Source organism: Hemicordylus capensis, chromosome 5, assembly GCF_027244095.1.
Source record: "Hemicordylus capensis ecotype Gifberg chromosome 5, rHemCap1.1.pri, whole genome shotgun sequence".
Classification (NCBI taxonomy): Eukaryota; Metazoa; Chordata; class Lepidosauria; order Squamata; family Cordylidae; genus Hemicordylus; species Hemicordylus capensis.
In genome coordinates, this window is record NC_069661.1 from 254,506,892 (window position 1) to 254,528,610 (window position 21,719).

Consider the following 21,719-nt stretch of genomic DNA (forward strand, 5'->3'; position numbering starts at 1 on the left):
TCTAATTGTTTTGACTAGGAGGTGAAGTGAGGGCCGTGCATAGGGTGCAAAACAGCAAGTGCTGCTCTCTGCAAAAGCCAGACTCCTCACGTAAGGATGCACAAAATGGTCCCTCTTAGGTTTGCTTTTAACTTCCTTTGGTCATTTGAAAGCAAACGGCCCCCCAATTTTCCTCAAAACTGGACGTGACAATGGGTTGTCCTATTGCTTCTTCAAGTAGTCAAGCATGAAGTCCATGCAACTATTTGCTTTGCATGGATTTGACTAAGAGCTAATTAGCCCATTGGTGGGAATACCTACCGCTCCTGCCTATGCCTCGCTTGGGAAACCTTTGAGAGCCCTCGTGGAAAACATCTGATCAGGAATGTCCTTCTCAGTGCTGTCCATTAGCAACGTCTCAAAAACTTTGTGTTGAAAGCTAGACTTCGCAGCTACGATGGTTCACTCTTAAGTGGAATCGGTTTTCTGTGGTCGGCGTGTACAGTATACGTGTCAGTGAAATGTCAGTGTTCTAAGAAGGAGATAAAGAGTGTGTCGCAAGACACTTGTTGACTAGTAAAGAGGCCCCTTCTGAAGAGGCGAGTCTCAAGTAGGCAGAGAGCAACTATCCCGATTCAGCCTCAGCGTAGCACCCTTCCTGGCGTAGTTGCTGTGTCTCACTTGTGTTCCTTTTTGGATTGTGAGTTACTTTGGGGCAGGAAACCATCTTCTCATTCCTTTTGCTATGTAAATCAAACTGCATATTCATGTTAAGTGAATAATCAATGTAAGCATTTTGCCATTCTGGAGCTGCTCCGGCAGAGAAACCTTGAACTGAATCAGTCCAGTGGACCATCTGTTTGGCCTAGCAGAGACTTCCTTGGGACTTTCCCTGCCATGCTAGTTGATCCCCTTTAACTGTAGATGTCAGAGATTGATGCAAAGACTCCATGGATTATGGCCTCTTGCAAGTGTTCCCTCCCAAGTTATCGCTTTCTCAGCCTCCGCCTTCAGGACCTGGGGTTGGGAAACAAGTTCCCTTGGTTTTGAGAAGCAGAAAGGCTTTGAAATGAATCACTTCACTTCTTTGCTGTCAAACCGATTGCCATGGGACAGTATGTGAGGAGCAAAACAGTTGATTTTGTGTCAGCCTGTGACACAAAAACAGAATGTCTGTGTCGTCTCCGTGTCCATACATTCCAACTGCAACTCAGGACAGAGCAGGCAGCGGGGGGACCTTGATGGGATGTCATCATTGTGGCGGTTTTAAATATAACTTGTTCCCTAAGGCAGGACTTTCTGGCCACTTGGAGCCTGAGGGTCTGACGAGAGGGTTGTAGTTACTGAGGGTTGTAAACCAGATATATTAAATCCAACTGGCAGGAGCAGAAATCTCATGGCAGCTTTAGGGGGGAAATGTGCCATTCTAGAATTATGGAGTCATAATGCTGAATCTCAGCTCGGCAGGCCAGGCAGCTGTGGAATGATTAACCATCATGCTTTTTCGCTAAGAAAATAGAGCCCTGTTTTCTGATGTCTGGAGTTATGGCTCCAGATGGAGAAGCCGAAAACCTGCCAGCTTCCCACCACTTAGCAAAAGGCTTTCGTTAATGGGGAGAGAGGTGGGGATGTAAAAAGGGGTGACGCTTTCCAGTACCTTTAAGAGCATCGTGACATGTGGAAACTTAGCAGGATCTTTTTCCCCCATCGCATCATCTTTTATTTTAAAGGGAAAAGTCGAGCTTGGTGGTAGAGTACATGTTTTGTATGGAGGAGGTCCCAGGTTTACTCCCTTCAGATAGGACTGGAAAGCCCCTTAAATGAAACCTTTGAGAGCTGCTGCCAGTCAGTGTTGACAATAGTGAGCTAGCTGGACCACTGTCTGACTCAGTGCAAGACAGCTTTTATGTACGATCTTTCCAAAATGTCACCTGCTCAATTTCTGCACATTAGGCTTATGTTGAAGTCATATGAGCGGAGCCATTAATAGAAGTGGCAGCCTTAAGTGATTCAAACCAATAACTGCACATAAAATCAGAGAGTTAGCCCTGTCTTGGATCAAGATATTTCATACCTGACGACATTGCTGGCAGTATGTCTGGTTTGGGCTAGAGAGATCCAAGTTGAGGTCCCCACTTGACTCACTGGCTGACCTTGAGCCCGTCACAAGTTGGTCCGGAGATTTTGTTCTAACCGATCAACTGTGCCTCTTGTTCAGGAAGAGACTTCTCTGCAGAGACGGCAACACACCGCACGGCAGGGACTCATAGGGAAAGCCGCTAGTTCGTACCTCCAGCTGTTTCAAAGGTAAGACAGGGCAGCTGAAGGGGGCATTGTGGGGGAAGGCGGCGGGAGAGGATGCTTTTCTTCCAGAGATCTCAGAAAGGAACGTCTTTGTGCTTATCCACTGGAGGGAGCATCACTCCACAAGTCAGGTTTGGTATAAAGACCACCAGTTTCCGACTACAGATATCTAAGGTACAAAGGTCCCACAGCCTGAGCACTCAGGATGTTTGCCTGTTTTCCAGATATAGCCATGAGGACCAGGAACCTGTGATTAAAAAAAAGAGAGAGAGAGCTCAGAGATCTAAATTCTGTGTTGTGTCTAGAATTCTACCTGCAAAATTATTTCATCTAGATCTTTGTCAGAGAGACAGTGGTTTCGATTTTGGGTTGAGACTCACATTGGAGGAGAGAGGAGGAACCAAACCCTGAGAGTATGGGGCTGTAGCTCAGTGGAATACAGCTGCAGTTAAACTGAGCAGCAAATATGAACAAACTTTAATAGGCCTGGAAGAATAAGAACATTTCCACCTGGCACCAAAACAATACAATTTGTGCACCTGGTGAGCCTCCCTGGAGAGGGAAGTCCACAGCTAGGCTGCCACCACTGAGAAGTCCAGGAGCCACCCGCCTCAACTCAGGTGGTGGGAACACCCAGAGGAGGGCCTCCAAAGATGGATTTTGGTGTCCAGGCACATTGATATGGGAGCAGGCCTTCCTTCAGGCACTCAGGTCCTAAGCCATGGAAGTACCATGTGGAACCCCCATTTTTATTCTCTTTCCAGCTGAAGGCCTAAAAGCAGTGCCCTGCAGGGGTGTAGGAAGGTTGGAGGACCCCCTCCCTCTGTCCCTGCCACCATCACTGCCTACTTTTGGGAGAAGGCAACAGGTAGTGCTTCCAATGATGACCATGCCCCTTGTGCCAGTATCGGAAGCACACTGACTCAGGGGCAGAGCCAGCATTGGAACACAGCCATACCCATCATCCCCTCCCAGTTGGTGAGTGATTCCTTTGCCAGCTTGGAGGAAGGAAGCACCCAACCAGCAAACAAAGCACTTGTCAGCTGGGAGGGGGTGGGCAACAGGTGATGTGTGCATACTTTGATGCTGGCCACACACCCGCATCAGTGTGCTTCGGATACTGGCACAATGGGAGTGGCCAGCATCAGAACCCAGAAGCACTGCCCATCACTCTCTCCCAGTTGGCGAGCAGTTGATTTACTGGCTGGGTACCCAGTGGAGGGACAAGGGAGGCTCCCAGGAGACCCCTGGACACTGGCGGCCCAGGGACATTGGTGTCCCATCCCCCCAGTTGGAGAGTGGCTTCCCCACTGGTGCCTTGGCAGTACTAAAGGACAAGCTCATGGGAAAGCAACCAGTGCTACTGCCAATTTGTCTAATCTCAAATGCCGATGCGGAACACAAAGGATTCACCAAACATTCGTGCAGCAGAGAATAGTCACCATCAACTTTAACTGAGAAGAGTTTGGCAGGGAAGGAACAGTAGACAGATTAACCTTCATACTAGTAACAGACAAGCAAGAAATAAGAATAAGGTTGTGCCAGCTGCATGCTCATTGCAGAGGTCAGATGTACACAATGCACTCCTATTCCTCTCAGCACTATTATTACACACCCTTCTGCCAACTGCGTCACCTAAAGCACCTGATATATTCTGCTTGCCGAATTTGATTTTCTTTGGTGCAAGATATGGAATTTTGAGAGCCCCAGATGCACACCAGCTCTGACAATCTCTCTGATCCTCTTAAGGCGATGCCTCTTTCAAGGTTGTTTCCCTGCCCCCCCCAGCTGATTGGAACACTCCTTTTGTGAATGTTTGGGTCAGAGGAGAAGTCTGCCTCTCCAAAAATAATCGCAAAAAGCTTCAATAGATTTTTGCCTTTTTTCTTTCTCTTCTCCCAGCTCTGCTCTTGAAAAATCACTCACTTTAATTGAGAACAGAATGGCCTCTTTCACAGAAAATGGCTCTTTGCTGCCAGAGTTCAGCAGTGGCACCTAAGTGAGCGTTATGCTTCTCTGTTCAGCCACTCTGTTGCCAAGAGACAGAGGATGGCTTTCTATAGAGACAAAACAGCGGGTTTCCTTGTCCTTTGGGCGCAGTGTCATTCTCTTAGTAAGGATGCTAATGGGCTAAAGAGAGACAGACATGGCTGGGTTGGGTTTCCTTTGAATGCGAAAGTGGAAATGCAGACAGGAAAATTGCCAGGCAGGACAAACTTGGCAAGAAAACATTTTGCCCGCCTTTCTGAGTAATGCGGCATAGAAAGGGCTCTTCTGCAGCCTGAAAACGGAGCCTGGCATCCAATGTCCATTGTAGTTCAAATTCAGCGACTATGTAGCACCTTCTGATCTCTAGGCCCAACAGCAATACAGGAGTATTAAGCACTGGTTGTATGCCAATTTGATCTGATTTTTAAGAAAGAAGGGATGAAATAATTTGAGAACTGAGGAGCTCGCAGGTGTACAGCGCTGTCAGGCCGCCCTTCATACAGTGAAGAACTTGCAAGCTCTGTTCTCTGCCAGCCTGTCGAAGGCTCAGTTTGTGGGCATAATATGGCCATGCGCACCAGGTTCATCGCTGGCCTGCAGCTGAAGACAGGACCAGAACCAGTGTGTGGAAGTTACAAGGAGGCAGGTTTAGGCTAGACGTTGGGGAGAATGTCCTTGACTGTAAGGGCCGTCTGACAGTGAACGGCCTGCCTCATGGCAGTGGTGGGCTCTCCTTCACTGGACCTTTCCCAAGAGAGGCTGAAGAGGCCTCTGTCAAGGATGCTCGAGCACAGTGCTCTTCATTGCAAGGCCTGGGAGGCAGTGGCAGGCAGCTCCTATGGACCTGAAGTGCAGCTCCAGGACTAATTGTTTGTTAGGATTGTGCAAAGCTTCCGCTGAAGCCAAAAGCTCCGCACAGCTGCGCTAGCACCATGCAATGGCAAGTGTGCCCCCCACACCATGCTGCATGTTCCCAGAGCTGATGGGGCTCCTTTAAGGGAAAGACAACCCTCTTCAGTGCCATCTTGGAAAGTGCACATGGAACCCTGGGAAGTGTAGTCCTTCCCAGTGCTTTCCCCATAGAGTTGTGTAGGGACTACACTTCCCAATGGTCCATGTGCACTGTCTAAGATGGCAGTGGGGCTAGATAGGGCTCTCCTTCCCTCAAAGACTGCTGCTGTGGTGCTGGGGAAATCACAGCACTCACAAAGGTCAGCACTGTGTGAAATGGCTCTCCCACTGGACGTTTTTTTGCTGAAGTGGCCCCTGCTTGAAAAACAAGGAAGATCACCACTGTAGCAGGTTCGTTCACTGACAAGACTAGATAGACTTGAAGAACTCAAAGGTCCCACCCAACTCTCAAATTCTGTTGTTCTATGAAATGCTTTTTGCTGCAGGGTTAGCAAATTACCCTTTTTGTGTCCTTCACAATTCTCTTTGCTCAGCTAGGCTGCTTGCTGAGCAAAGAGGCAGCTTTTAAAGTGGTGACTCTTCTATTTAAGAGGGGAAAGCAAATGTCCCTATCTAGCCACAGTCTTTGCAGTGGCTGATGTCTACCTTGTGCTTCTTTTTAGACTGTGATCCCTTTTGGAACAGGGAATCATCTTATTTTCTATGTATTTATTTATTTTTGCATTTTTATACTGCCTTTCGTTAAAAATAGCCCCAAGGCGGTTTACAAAAGTTAAAAACATACAATAAAAACATCATGCTAAAAGTATAAAAACATATAAAAACAGGCATAAAACAATACAACAGATAAAAACACCCAGAAGCAGCAGTAAAAACGATTATGTAAAAGTCTGGGTAAAAAGCCAAGTCTTTACAAGCTTTCTAAAAGCCGTGATGGAGTCTGAGGAACGAATGGCCACTGGGAGAGCATTCCAGAGTCTGGGGGCAGCAACAGAGAAGGCCCTGTCCCGAGTGCACGACAGCCGGGCCTCTCTCAATGTTGGCACCCAGAGCAGGGCCCCCTCAGATGTCCTCGTCAAGCGGGCAGCAACCCTTGGGAGCAGGCGGTCCCTCAAATACCCCGGGCCCAAACCGTTTAGGGCTTTAAAGGTCAAAACCAGCACCTTGAATTGGACCTGGAAACGAACCGGCAGCCAGTGCAGCTCTTTGAAAATGGGGGTGATATGTTCCCAACGGGCAGCTCCGGATAAAACCCTCGCTGCCGCGTTTTGCACTAGCTGCAGTTTCTGGATACTCTTCAGGGGCAGCCCCACGTAGAGCACATTACAGTAATCCAGCCGCGACGTGACTAAGGCGTGGGTAACCGTGGCCAGATCTGCCTTCTCGAGAAAGGGACGCAGCTGGCGCACCAGCCGAAGCTGTGCAAAGGCACCCCTGGCCACCGCCTCCACCTGAGCTTCCAAAAGCAGAGCCGGGTCCAGTAGTACCCCCAAGCTACGTACTTGCTCCTTCAAGGGAAGTGCAACCGCATCCAGAACTGGTAAAATCTCCTCATCCCGATTGGCTCTCCTACTGACCAACAGTACCTCTGTCTTATCTTATGTAAACTATTTTGTTAACTTTGTCAAAAAATGGTATATAAATATGTATAGTAACAATAAGAGGCATGGAAATGGACAGACTGATAGAGAAATGCACAGGTTTCTGTGACTACCAAATGCCTTCTTCGTGTGTACAGCACGAAAAGAGCACTGCTCACTTCTGCATACCCTTTTCTGCTTGAGAAATACTTTTGCTCAAGGCATGTCTGCTTCCCAGGTGTTAATACAGCTGTATTCTCACACCTGCCCAATCATGTCACGGACATAAGCTGAGCAGTGTGACTTATTTAACTGAAGATGGGTCCGGGGTGTAATGGATATTCGCCTTTTGGGGCCCAGAACCAAGCTGACATTCTATTGAACAATCTGAGTTGAGAGACCTCGGGGGCAATTAGAATCCTACCTTTTGTCGGATGTGTCTACCAACAATAGAATCATGTCTGCATATAGAAGTAGGATTTTTGAGCAGTTTGACATACTTCCACTAGGAATCATGTTTCTCTTTCTTAGAGAAAAGTTATAAATTTCTATCAGCCTCCGGAAGGATGCTTGCATTGTCAACACACTGATTTAACCTTCTGACAGGTTGTCCCTCTGTAGGGTTTAGTTGGTTAAAGAAAAACCCAGTGGGGAGAGACCTAGCATAAGGCAACCCTTGCCAGCTAGTCCACGGACTACCTATTAACAAACTGGGTCTTGTATATTAGCACGGGGAGAGCTAGCATCATCATCCCTCCCTGTGGCTGTGGCTAGGGCCTCCCTTGTGTCTCTTTTTAGTTTCTAAGCCTCTTGGGGGACCTGGTCTCACATAAAAGCTTTGGGAAGAGAGATCACACACATGATGAGAATCTTTGACAGAGGCTACTGATCGGCTACACTGGTCACTACCAGTACTAAAAGAGCTCTGCTGGTTATCCGTGCATTTGCAATCACAGCCAAAAGTGCAGGTGTTACCCCAGCATCCCAAACCATCAAGCAGGGCTGCACAATTCCAGCCCCCCTGCAGATGTTGGAATCCAGCTCCCAGCATCCTTGACTATTGGCCACAGTGGCTGGGGATGATGGGAGTTGTCGTCCAAAAACTGCTGGGGATCCAAAGTTGTGTAGCCCTGCCATATAGAATTTTGTAGAGCAGGCATGGTCAACCAGAGCCCCCTGCTATCATTGCACTGTGGCTCCCATAATCCCCCGGAGTAAAATGAATTGCAGCTGGCAAGCATGGGAATTGTGGTCCAGCAACAGCAGGAGAGCCTCTTGCTTCTTGCTGCGATGTGAGTCTTCCTCTCCTTTACGACATGGCTCTCAAAGTTGGGCCCCTAGATGTTGTTGGACTATAGCTCCCATCATTCCCAGCCAGGCTGGGAGCCATAGTCCAGCAAATGGCCAAGGGCCATTGTGACAGGGGATGATAGGAGCTGTAGTCCCATAATATCTGAGGACCCAAGTTTGAGAGGCTCTACACCAAGACAATCCCGAGTCCCGTTTCAAGATCCCCCCACTGGCTGAGCTCAGGTAAGTTGCGACTGGGGTGTGCCTTCTTGGTAGTAGCACCTCTGCTGTAGAATGCCCTCTCCTACGCTGGAAGGCTTGTTCTCCATAAGGATGGCCATTTGGCACGAAGTGATTTTTTAAATTTACCCACGCATATTATCTGGTCCTAATAATGCTGCCAGTTTTTAAGATCTAGAAGGTGTTTAGCCCAGTTATTTCATCCACTTTGATCTATCTGCTGCCATTCTTGTGCTGTTTTAATGGTTTTTTTAATGCCATTGTTTGCTTTTTTGGGGCTAATTTTAGGTTAATACAATTAGGTTAATATGATTTGCTATATTTATGATCTCATTTGTCACCCTGAGCAAACTTGGCTGAAGGGCTATAAATGGAGTAAATAAATAAGCAAGCACTGGGAGGCAGAGTGGGATGAAGAGGATGACAAATGTTGCATCTTCCTCGCAACTGTGGGGCTGCTTTCAGGGGGAGGGGGAGGAGGGAGGACGCTGCTCCCCACCAGTTGTCCTGTCCGTAGCCTTAAGGGTGGTGGATAGATTTGGCCCCTACTGCATCTTCCCCAAGCACAGCATTGGACTGTCCCCCATAGGAAGGGAATGATAGTCATGCGGGGGCGGGCAGAAGGAGAGGATGTCAGAGGCATAACTCATTCAGGCTGCTGGACTTAAGGATTTGGGAAGAGAGTATATATGTAGCCTTGCTTCTGGGATTTGATCATAAGAAGTGTGTGTGTGTGTGTGTGTGTGTGTGTGTGTGTGTGTGTGTGTGTGTGAGAGAGAGAGAGAGAGAGAGAGAGAGAGAGAGAGAGAGAGAGAGAGAGAGAGAGAGAGAGAGAGAGAGAGAGAGAAGAGTCAATGTTTCTTCAACCAGCCATGTAAAACTCATGTTTGTCTTGACTTGGAAAGGTCTTCCTGGAAAAGGACCCAGATGAGCTCTCAGTTGGGATCTGGCCTTTGCAAACAGTTTACTGCCTGCAAATCAGAAGCCTTCTCTCTTGTGGGAGCGAAGCCCCTTTGCTGCAAGCATGTTAAATCCTTCGTGCTGGGGCATTAGAAGAGCTGGGTGGTGTTTCCTTGGACTGAACTGTGCATTGTGCATTGAGTGGAATTTGTGAGGAAGCAAATGCCTTTCACATTTTTATTGATCTGTAATATGGAGGGGAGCCCATGAGCTCATCCCATCAGTTACTCCAGCTACTATGGCTAGCCATGGTGATGATACAGTCAGTGCCATCAGTATCCATGGCACGGGATTACTGAGTTACAAAGCCAAAAATACCAAAAGGCAGGACCTGGCCCCAAGTAGCTTGTCATCTGTATTTCAAATGGGGAAGAGACAAGAGCCTCATTCACACATTATGTTTAACACTCATATGGCGAGTGCAGTGTGCATAGGCAAAGTCATTCACACGTTCTGTTGAACAGGGATGTGCACTTCCTGTTTGTACCATGTATTTGAGGGCCCTGTACCGTCAAGTGGGAGAAGAGCTGGTCTTGTGGTAAAGGTAAAGTGTGCCGTCAAGTCAGTTTTGACTCCTGGCGCCCACAGAGCCCTGTGGTTGTCTTTGGTAGAACACAGGAGGGGTTTGCGATTGCCGCATCCCATGCAGTATGACATGATGCCTTTCAGCATCTTCCTATATCGCTGCTACCCAATATAGCACCAGCGGGGATTCGAACCGACAACCTTCTGCTTGCTAGTCAAGCGTTTCCCCTCTGCGCCACTTAAGGTGATGTTGGTCTTGTGGAGGCGAGCACAAATTGCCCCTTTGCTAAGCAGGGCCTGCCCTGGTTTGCATTTGAATGGGCAACTACATGTGAGCACTGTAAGATAGATATTCCCCTTTGGGGATGGGGCCGTTCTGGGAAGAGCACCTGCATGCTTGCATGCAGAAGGTTCCAAGTTCCCTCCCTGGCATCTCCAAGATAGGGCTGAGAGAGACTCTTGCCTGCAACCATGGAGAAGCCGCTGCCAGTCTAGGTAGACAATACTGAGTGAGATGGACCAATGGTCTGACTCAGTATAAGGCAGCTTCCTATGTACTCAGGTTCATTTTTTTAAAATGTACTCAGGTTCGTTCATTTTCTCAATGAATGCAGATACACTCATTCACACAAAAGCTTGTACATGTGAACAGACTCCTGTATACTCTTATAACATGATGTCTGAATAAGGCTAAGGAGATGGCCAGAAGGGGCAGGGCTAATAGGAAACAAACAGGGACGACCGCAGTAACTTGGCTTCCTTTCAGTTGGGCATGAGGATGAAGGGCTTAAACCAAAGGCTTTATGGAGAAAGTTGGTTTGAAGGAGGAACTGAAAGAAGAGAAGTGGCATTTATTTACTTCATTTGCATACCACCTTTCTGCCAATGCACTCAGGGCAGTTTGCAGTTTATAATCATGGTCTGCAATTTAAATAGACACAATACAAAAAAGAAAAGAGACAGGGAGGAAAAAGGAAACTGAGCAAATCCAGATACCATGACCATTACAGGAGACAATTCTGGGAGGGGAGAAACTAAATGCCTCTGTCACCCATGCCTTAGTCACATCGCATTTGGATTATTGCAACACGCTCTACAAGGGACTGCCCTGGGAAAGTATTTGGAAACTCAGAATGGTGCAGAATGCAGCTGCCAGATTGATTTCTGGGACCACACGCAGTGCACATATTACACTGATTCTGAAGGCACTGCTCTGGCTGCCTATTTGTTGCCGGGTACAATTCAAGATGCTAATTATAAGCCCTAAATGGCTTGGGCCCTGGGCACCGTAGGGACCATCTACTCCCAGCTGAATCTACCCACGTGACTGAATTGGCTGGGAGGGCTCTGCTCCAAATGCTAACACTTGCTGAGACTTGTTTGTCGAGTATGTGGGACAGGGCCTTCTCAGTGATTGCCCCCAGACGTGGCACTCACTCGCGGTTGAGATCCCTCACAGTCCAAGCAGCCTGGGCAAGGGTGTCTGCCCCTGCTGGCACAGCCACTAGACCAGCTAGATATCTCCCCATTGCTGCTCTGTAAAGGAACTGGGTTGGGCATTCACCCCTCCTTTGCGTGGCAGTGATTGCATGTTCCTGCATAGCCCCAGCTGGAAGTACCACGGCACACATGCCCCGGCATGCTCCCCATGTATCAAGGGTCTCTACGCCTTGAACAATAGCTATGTTTTGGGAGAACTTAGAAATGAGTTGGGCCTGTAAACCAGCTGGTGCAGCTGCACGGATCAAGGCCCGTGTTTCCTCTATGGTTAATCTTAAATCATGTTGAAGCCTAACTAGCCCTGCCATCCATTCAACAATGGTGCCTGGGCCTAATGGAACCATCGTTTTGGCTAGCTCCCTAGCCTCTGTTCTTGACTGTGACAGCAGTTCCTTCTGGCTGCCCCTGCGCATCAAGCCTAGTAGTGACTGAGGAAGTAATCGCTGCTACAGAATTCACTTCCTGGGAGGCAGTGCATTCTCAGGCTGGTCCCTCAAGCACTGCCACAGGCTCCCAGCTGGGATCGGGCTCTGCTCCTGTGATGCTAGAGATCTGTAGGGTCTTCTGCTCTAGTTGTCTTTTTAGCTGCTGGACTTGAGAGTGGCAATCACAAGGATTGTCCTTCCTGACTGGCTGGGGTTTTGGCAGGGAGAGTTCCTTTACTAGCTCTTTTAACCCTGGAATGGCCATGTTCTGTTTTTCTAACTGTGCTACTTCCTCAACTAATCTCTGATTGGAGAAATCTAAACTCCTAATATGGTCCTCCAGTCTGATTGAGTTCTCCTCTAATTGCCTCAGAGCCATAGCTTCCTTGGTTTCACATACACACACTTTTTCTAGGGCAGCATCCCGCTCCCTTTCCAAAGTAGCAATACGTGCCTCCGAGTCTAGAGTTACACTCTTAATTTGTGCAAGGAACTCTTCGTTCTTGTCTATGAGCGTTCTAATTTTTCTATCTTTATGGTCATGATTCTCTAACTGCTTATGTAGAAAAACTCTGAGGATAGTGACTGCTGCTGCATTTTTCTCCTTTTTATTTGGACACTGTCTACCACAGTATTCCTCGAAGAGAGCCTTACAATCTTCAAGTTCTGAAAGTTTCTGCCTTACAAACTCTAAATTTGGAAAGGGTGAAGCTCCAAATTCCTCTAAAGCTGCCTCCCATTTCCCCTTCTTGGGTCCTGAAAAAGCGCCACTAAATTCACTTCCTTCCCAGGACTGAATTTTGGGTTTGCCCTCTTTCTCCTTGCGCTTCCAGAAAGCCATGGTGTCACCAAAATCCCACCGCTGCCATAATTTATGTTACAGACCAGGCCTGATCTATATACTAAATATGCTCATTAACCAGTATATAAAATAGGTCTGGACCAAGTTCTTTTATATTGGTGACCACGTTTGATCTGGAAGCAAGGAAGAAAAGAGATCCAAACACTCAAAGATTCAATGGGCTTTATTGAGTATAAAAAGAATAACCACATAATCTAGCAAAGCAGAAAGCAGAGCATTCTATCAATATTGTTAACAGTATTTAAACAGAACATCCTAACCCGTACCAATATTCACCCGTGTGCCTAACAAACATATGTGTGTGCATTTAAATCTTCCTAGATTCTAATACATTTCAAATACAGGCAGAAAAGAAGGGGGGGAGGATGGCTGAGGGCTGGCATGGTTTGGGGGAGATTAGTAGAGGGAAAGAAGGGGGGGAGGAGAAGGGAGCAGGGAAAGGGGAAGGGATGAGGGAATTCCAGGCAGCATATTTACCAGGATCAGAGACTTGAAAGCAGAGGATCACTTCAGTTGAAGGAGTGAGGCGCTCGCTGAGACTTTTTGCTGTGCAGTTGCTCTGATCAGGCAGCTTGGGCAGCAAAACTCAGGCATTGCTGTAGTTTCTGTTCATGAACAGAATTCCTGCTTTGCCCTGCGGCTTAGCAGCAAACCCTGGGATCCTGTGAGCAGTCTTTTGCTGTAGGCAAAAGATTGCTGAACTCTCTGTCTAAAGCCTCATTCTTTATAGTGTTTTTCTCTTTGATCCTTGAATAGAATCTATTCAAAATCTCCTCTTTTCCTGGGTGTCCAAAAAGGTGAAAACTAGCTGCTACCTTCTGAACAAAATCTTAATTATTCAGGATATTCGCCAGTCCAGAGAGATCTCTGAATCTCATCTTCTGTAAACTGCACGTTCAGGAAGGGAGGGGTGGGGAGCATTGCCCAAGGCAAATCTGCACTTGAGAGCCACAATGGCATCTTCCCAAAAGGTGTTAAAAAGTCAGCAGTTAGTTAGGGGATTCATCCTATTTGGTGTGAGACAGTCATCCATTATTTCTTGTATATCTCTCATCTAGTGTGTAATTATATTTAAAGTAACATATATGTGCGTGAGACATTCAATACATTTGTAGCATCAGTGAGGTGTGATTAAAATCTACAGACGGATCTCTGTATGCATTTGGCTATGTTGAACTTCCATGGAGAACAATACAGTTAATCACTGACAAGGATTTAACACTACTAGGAAGTGGGGGGGGGGAATCAGCCCCCTGGCTCCTTCCACAGAAATTTGGTAGTCAGTGGTATTAGCATATGGATTACAGCATTCAGACCTGGCTTCATTGTGTTTCCTTGCATATCCATTTTAACAACACAATGCTGGATCACCTCCTGCTCCAGAGCAGGGGGAGCAACATCCTAGTTCACCTTGAGTTCAGGTATCATTTCTTAATAAACTGAAATCAGACACAGGCCTATATTTCACCATACTTCTGAGTTGGTACCTCTGGTTCTGATATGTTATAGACCGTTCATAACACCATCTACTCCCAGCTGAATCTACCCACGTGACTGAATTGGCTGGGAGTGCTCTGCTCCACATGCTAACACTTGCTGAGACTTGTTTGTCAAGTATGTGGGACAGGGCCTTCTCAGTGATTGCCCCCAGACGTGGCACTCACTCGCGGCTGAGATCTGCATGGCTCCTTCTCTCCCAGCCTTTCGGAGGAAATTAAAGAGTGCCCTTTTTATTCAGGCTTCTGGCCTATGGATGGTCCCTGGCTCACTCTCTAATATCACTGTTTTGTTTTGCTTTGATTTTTTTAACTGAAGAAACCAAAGGCCACCTCCAGTCTCAGAGGCAAGGTGCCTCTCAGTACCAGTTGCAGGGGAGTAACAGACAGTAGGAGAAAGGGCGTGCCCTCACCTCTTGCCTGTGGGCTTCCCAGAAGCATCTGGTGGGCCACTGTGGGAAACAGGATGCTGGACTAGATAGGCCTTGGGCCTGATCCAGCAGGGCTTTTTTTTTTTTTTAACCTTGTTAACCACTCTGTGGTCTTAGGACAAACGACAGTCCCAGCCAGACTGATGGAGTGGAGGTAGATGGACACTGTTTTACCTCTGCCTCTGAGGGGAATAAAGAAATTCCAGGCATGGGGACAGCAAGGAAGAATGGGCGAAGTAGCTTAAGAGATCAAGTAACCTTTGGATAACGGATGTTTTTGGATCTGGGGTGGGGGAGCTGTAGGAATACTAAAGATCCATCAGGACAAGGCGGAGAGACCAGCCCTGACTGCATGACTTGGGGACGGAATGAGGAATAATGTCCTGGTGAGGTCTTTTCTGCCTGAAAGTAGCCTGACTTTGTTGTGACCTACTGTATTTCAGTGTGTATGTCTATGCTGGAAATCCATCCTTACAGCTGCCACCTCTCCTTCTAGGGAACCTGCCAGTACCCCTGAGGCAACTGTGTCCCGCTCACGCTTTCTGGAACCCGCATCGTACAACCCCATGATGTCTAGCAGCACCCTCACCCCCAGACGCAGCTTCCCACCCGCTAGCCCAGACCCAAGGTGGGTTCCTTAGCACGAGAGTCACATGTTCTGCCCGTTTGTCTGGTGAGGGGTGGGAGGGGGAACTTCTCTCTTTGGTGGACTTTGCCTGCAATGGATGCCTGGCTCCTCTCTGGCCTTGGGACTGCCTGCTCCAGGATTCCTCTCATCCACCCCAGTCTGTATTTGCTTAGTCTTATTTTTCACATTTCTGTCCTATCGGTTTATAAAAAGTCCTGGTGGTCTGCAGCAAAGTTAGCAATCAAAATCAGCAAACCATTAAAACAATTAATTGTAGTAAGAAGAGGACAAAAGGTAGCCTGGCACAGAAACTAAACTAGCTTTCTGTGAGAGGCGCTTTCACAGGCAATTGCCTGCTTCATGGGGTGCATGAGATGATGGCCGGAGAGAGCGGTGGGTGTCTGGACACACAAACCGAGATGCGCGTGACAGTAAAACAAACCCAACAAGGATATGTCTTGTGGCACTTCAGGGGCTCCACAAACCTTCCATTTTTACTGCCTGCCTGGGACTGTGAAAATAGAGAGGTGGTTTAACCTCTGGTGAGTCACAGGACATGGCTGGCAACTTCATGTGGGCTGCTGAGAGTCAGATTGATGAGGTGAGAACTTAAAACAACATGAAGGCATCCTCCTCCTCACCATCTCACACCTATCCACATCGAGTGCTAGCCCTGAATTCAGCTGAGCAGTTGTGATGTCACAGAATGTGTTCAAGCACTCGACAGCCGAGGGCAAAAGGCTGTTCATGGAATGTTGGTAAGCAGCACAGTTGCTGTGAGGGAAGTAGCAGGTTAGCTGGGAGGAAACCCTTGGGGTAGGAGGTATCATGTACTGATGGAGTGATGGGTGATGGAGGGCCGGAAGGCTGAAGAACCAGGAGAGCTAAGGAGGCGGGGCTGTGATGGAGAACCACCTTGAAGACTAAGGATAAGAAGCACTGTGGGGCGGAAGAGACCAAGGAGGGGTGGGAGGCAGGGGAGCCCAGGATGGATGCTGAAGGGGATGCCAAAGACGAGGCCTGTGGCCAGAAAGGGAATGCAGAGCACTGCATATTACATATTTATTCAAAACAACCAGCCAGCTCTTAACGTTCCTCTCTTGGTCCGACTGTCCTTAGATTTGTTCTTGAAGCTAGTGACCTTCAGATCAGGGAGAGTCCTAGAGATCCCTCCCGTTTCCTTGTCAATCCTCCCCTCCCCCTCGCCACTGTCCGCTTACCCCCAGTAACATGCTTTTAATTAGCCAGCTGTGAGGTCTTAGTAGACGGGTTTGCATCTTCCTCACTTGTGCTGGAAAGAGCAGAAGTGTGTGACTGAGCCAGGAGTGTTAACAGGCTGCTGTGGGTTATCTCTTCGTCGTCAAGGCTGCTAAAGAGGCGAGGCCTGTGTCAAGCAAGAGGCTGGGAAGAGCCGTCACGTTTTCACAGGCTTTTGTATGCGTGAGAACAATATTTCTGTCGCTTCCTTTGCCACATTAAGGTGTTTTAACTCTGCAAACGTCTGCATTTAACGCTCTTAATATCCTTGTGGGAAATCAACTGTGATGCAGACAGGGGTGACTAATATATGACAAATAGGCAACTAATGATAGGTTTTCCAACTTTAACTTATTAAAATATTTCCATCTCTCAGCTTTATATAGAATACAAATACCTACTGTTTTCCTACCCAAACCCATCCCCCTTTAAAATCAGTAGTGGCTTGTCCTAACGAGCCTGTGTGTGTGTACTTGCCGAAGGAGGTGCAGCTGCCTCCGCTTCCCAACAGGAGCTCAGGTCGCTCATCTCTCTCCCGCTCTGCTTGAGAGCGGCGCTGCCTACAGGCTGGCCATTTGTCGGGTCAACTGTGCACCTCTGCCTGATGACAGGCCGGCCTGCAGGCAGTGCAGGTCTCAAGCAGAGCAGGAGAGAGATGAGCGACCGCAGCGGCCTCCTTTGGCCCCCTCCTGGCCCATCAGGACGTGCCACTACCTCTTTCAATAAAATCAAAGTAAAGCCTACCTGGCCTGCCAACCATCGGGGAGAAGTGTAACAATCCTTCCATTTCCAATTTCATGCTTCTACCACTTGGGATTGAAGAGCGGGTAAAACAACCACCCTGTCATGGTAAGCGTGTGGAGATCTATGAGCAGCACACTTCAGTGCAGGCTTAGTGAGCAGAGCGGGCTGTGCTTGTGTGTGTGTGGAGCTGTGCTGCGCTATCATGGCTGCTCAGCTTGCTTGGGTGAGGAGAGGCAGCTAGCTCCAGGTCAGCCTTTGGCTGCTGAGTCTGGGGATGATGGGAGCTGTAGTCCCACAATATCTGCAGCCCCAGGTTTGAGAATCCCTGCTCTAAGGGATCTCAGAGCACCGATCTCAAGACAGCCTGGGGCTGGTTGGGTTTGCTTCTTGATGTGAAAGTAGTCAAACCTGTGAAGTACCTGTCAGCTGGGGTGTGTGTGTGTGCGCGCACGCATGTGTGTATCTGAAGGTTCTTTCCTTTCTCAGTGCCAAAGAGTCACGAGCTGCAACCAGACTCTCCTTGCTCTCAGCCGGACCATTTTCTTCCAGCGGTTCATCTTCCCGGACGCCAGTGGCCTTCAATGTTCCATCAGCTGATGAGACCAATGGTGAACAGGCAGACGGGAAAGGTGGGAGAGCGAAGCAATGGATTGCAGCACTGAATCCAACCTTAATTGTTTGCAGAGGAGTGGGGTTGGTTTGTAAGCACTCCTGCTGCCTCAGTTCAGGCATCCCTCTTCCCCTTCATTTTCAAGCTCAGAAGAAACTGGCTGTGGCCACTGTTGATTGGCTGTAGCCAGCCACTTCCCACTCCCATTCATCAGAGCAGTTTTGCAATTACAGACTCTGTGAAGGTATCGTGACGGTTCTCAATTGAGCCAGGCTGTGTGCTGAGCAGGACCATAATGAATGGGCCAGTTTAGTAAAAGGCAATCCTGGCCCCTCTAATCCAATACTGTCTTAGCAGCAGTTCTCCAGGGTCTCAGGCTGAGAAGGTTTTTTTTCCTGCCAGCTGTGTCAGGAACTAAACCAAGAGACCTTTGCAAGGCAAGTATCAGCTCTGCCAGGGACCTGTGGGCTCCCTCCCCAAAAGATTTGCTTTCTAGGCAGTCTCAGCACCGCTAGTGACTTACACTTTGCTTTCTTGCAGAATTGGACCACCCTCCCAAGACAAAAGAGAAAAAGAAACAGAAGCCCCAAACCACTTCCTCTCACATACCCCAAGTGATCGTCCGTCCAGGTTCCAACACCAAACCCGTGCTCCCGCCCATCCCATCAGGGCGGAAAAAGAACAAGCCCTTGGTATCGGAGAGCCATGTTTCCCCTTCCTTCTTGCCTGTCCCAAAGCCTTAGCTGGAGCCAGTTCCACAGCTTCTCCCCTTCAAAGGAGAATCTGCGCAAGAATCTTCCATTTCCAGATATCCTTGAATAGCTCCTCTTTGTTGAAATCCTGTCCACAGTCCATGAAGAACAACCTTCTCAGTGAGTAGGTTGTGCGTAAAAGGCTTCCGTGTTTTTGTGGTTCTGTGGCGCCATGGAGCTGGTCCAGGAGCCATCCTGGGTGGGTGGTGGCCACTCTTTTGACTTTTTGTACATCCTGGCTTTCCCTACGAAAGCCAGGATGAAAGACGCATCTCCCTCTTGGACATGTCAGCATTTCTCTTCAGCTCTAACCACCTGACAGGTCATCTGTCGCTGTTCTCTGGGTTTGGGGCTTCACTGAGGGGTCGTTTGTAGTCTATTAATTATGTTGCTATTTAGAACTCTATATTTCCTTCCTCTCACAGGAAAAAAAAGTTACTTCTTGTTTCACTATAAAATAATTGACAGGCTACCAAGACTACTGTATTATTTCAGGCAAACATCCCACATTTATTCATTAATATTTGCTACTTTTTCAAAATGTTGAAAGTGCTTTACAATAATAACATTTAAACACAATATTATATTAGCATAACAGCAACAAAAAGATTTTTAAAAAAACAGCCCCAGAAATTGACCAGGCATCATTCAGAAGAGAGAGCCCTTCTATTCCTTCTGGAAAATGAAGAGGTAGTGTCCCTCCCCTCTTCAGGAAAGAGGTTCTGTCCTCAATCCGTTGCCAATTACAGAAGCTGCCATATATTGAGTCAGACCATTGGTCCATCTAGCTCAGTACTGGCAGCAGCTCTTCAAGACTCCAGGCAGGAATCTTTCCCAGTCCTATCTGGAGATGGTACCTGGGATTGAACCTGGGACCACCTGCACGCTAAGCAGATGCTCCAACATTGAGCTACAGCCCCATCCCCAAAGGTGGCACATATGGGTCTCCCAGAATCAACAATTCAAAGACAAAAATATTATGAGTCAGGACCAGCAGCTTCTGCTTGTCCTGCTCAACTTTTCTGGCAAGCATTGCATAAGCCAAGTGCAAGCCATGTGATGTCATTACCCTCGGGGCACACTGCAGGATGTAGGCAGTGTTATATCTACCGAAAATGTGTGCTGCACAGCTCTCATTCAGCAAGAAGGGCATGCTAAGGCATAGCTACAGAGCAACAACATGGGAAGCACAAATTACAGTATGTGCACCTGCTTAAGTTGCATAGACTACAAGCCAAGTCATGTTGAGAAGAGAGAGGTGGGTTTTATCAAGGAAACAATGAAATTCTGGGTCAGAGTTGTAGGGAACAAAATACATCAGTGGTAAATACTTAATGAAAACTTAAAGTGGCTGCAGTTTCGAAGACATGAATCACAAAGCCTCAACATAGCAAACTGGTCCTGCTTTAGTCAACATCTGTTATGACATGTTGTATGAAGACAGCCTTAACGTTTTGCTGATGCTGAGCAGATGTGACAAGTTAAAATATACATACCACAGAACAAAGGAATTCTCCTGGGTAAGAAGTCTGAGAATTTCCCAGTTGCAAACAAACAGAAGCTCAGATTGTCAAATGGTGGGTAACAGAGCCCCACCGTCTCTTCTCTTTTCATGAAGTTGGGAAGAAAAATCTGTGAAACATTTCTAGAGCTACATTAATTTTAAGACAATTGGTTTGATTAAATATAGATCTCTTGATCAGATGACAACAGGTACCTTGATCAGCAGCTGTTTCAGACAATTTATTTCTAATAGGCACACTTAGAAAAACTTTAAAGAGGCATTCCCTTTTTGACTGCCAACCAAAATAATGCCTCATGGTGCCTGCTGCAACACATCTGGACCTCATATAAAACCAAAGCTTACAGTTTTTCTTCATACTAGCTTAACCCACACAGAGCATCGGCACGCTAGAACTTGATTGCTCCCCTCACCACCACCAGTCCTCTCACCTCAGAGATCTCTTCACCCGAGCCGTGTTCCTGCTCCTTCATCCCATTGCTTCCATCCCCCCACCCCTCTTGGTAGCAGCTATAGCACTGGTTGGCCAAGCCGCAGCCCACTAAACCCAGAGACCTCTCCATCCAAGCCCTGTTCCTCCCCATGGGACGCAGCAGCTGACCAAGCTCTTCCTCACCACTGCCGCCATGGCCGCTTGTTCCCCTCAGGACGCTGACAGGCCCGGGCCCATCCCTCACCTGCCTCCCTCCCTCCGCCAAGGGCCTCGGTAGCCCTGACCAGCAGGGGCAGTTGACTGGGCCCTTCATCACCGCCACCACAACTTCTCATTCCCCTCAGGCCACTGACCGGCTTGGGCCCATCCTTTGCCCTTCCTCCTTTCTCTCTTCCCCTCCCTTCTTTGTCTTCTTCCTCTGCTCACTCTTCCCCTCCCGTCTCTCTCTCTCCCCGAGTTAACAGATCTTGTTCATCTTGTTTCCTCATCTAATTCGCACAGTGGCAGCCTCCTTCTCCATGGCGGTGAAAAGGATGGGCGACAACATGGTGCTGGCAGCAGAGATGGCGGCAAAAGCTCCTTCTGTGGGCCCGCCTGCTGCCCAAAATGACAGGTTGGGCTGTTTACGGCCCATTTCAGGGCTCTCTCAGAGAGCCCCAAGGAGCCTTCACAGCCCCCTTCACCGCCAGCACCACACCATGTCGTCACTGTCTCTGCTGCCATTCCTGCCTTGGACAGAGGTTATATGTGCAAGCCCCACCCCTGCATTTTCATTGGCCATGGCTATGGTGGGGGTGGGGCTTGCCACATACAACCTTAGTGTATTATATACAGATTTGTATTCATATGCAAATATGTGCAGAAATGGTCAGTTCACCAATCAGTTTGCCACCATGAGTCCCCAGATTTTGTTGGACAACTCCCATCACCCCTAGCCACAATGGCCTTTGAAGGGTGCCCAACATCTGGGGGCTAAGATTGCAAACACTCCCCACCGCACAGTTGAAATATACATGCTCAGTCCACTAAGATTTCGTTAAAGCAACTGCCCTAAACTTTTCATATTCCAGTGGTGGCTTTTTGGAAACTGTTTGCAATGAGACACATGTGCCAGAGTAATGTTTGAATGGGCTGTCTTACTTTGTCCAAGGATGATCATGGGGGCAGAATCTATGGGGCCCTTAATGTAGTAAATTGTACGATTGATGAAGGGGCCATTTCAGTATCCAAGTTAAAACATTTTGTAATCATGCTATTTAAACCCCTCAAAAGGGGAGGGG

General features: G+C 48.0%; 1 protein-coding gene across 4 annotated transcripts in view; it reads left to right on the forward strand.

The window, feature by feature from the left end:
• LRGUK (leucine rich repeats and guanylate kinase domain containing) overlaps positions 1 to 18,954 on the forward strand; it is a 78,401-nt gene extending 59,447 nt beyond the window's left edge. For all 4 annotated transcript variants that reach the window (XM_053255626.1, XM_053255629.1, XM_053255627.1 and 1 more), the window contains 4 exons: positions 2,198 to 2,286; positions 14,990 to 15,121; positions 17,609 to 17,751; positions 18,273 to 18,954. In XM_053255626.1, coding sequence (XP_053111601.1) covers positions 2,198 to 2,286; positions 14,990 to 15,121; positions 17,609 to 17,751; positions 18,273 to 18,475 — 567 coding nt within the window. In that variant the 3' untranslated portion in view covers positions 18,476 to 18,954. The remainder of the gene's footprint in view (positions 1 to 2,197; positions 2,287 to 14,989; positions 15,122 to 17,608; positions 17,752 to 18,272) is intronic.
• The last annotated feature ends 2,765 nt before the right edge of the window (positions 18,955 to 21,719 follow it).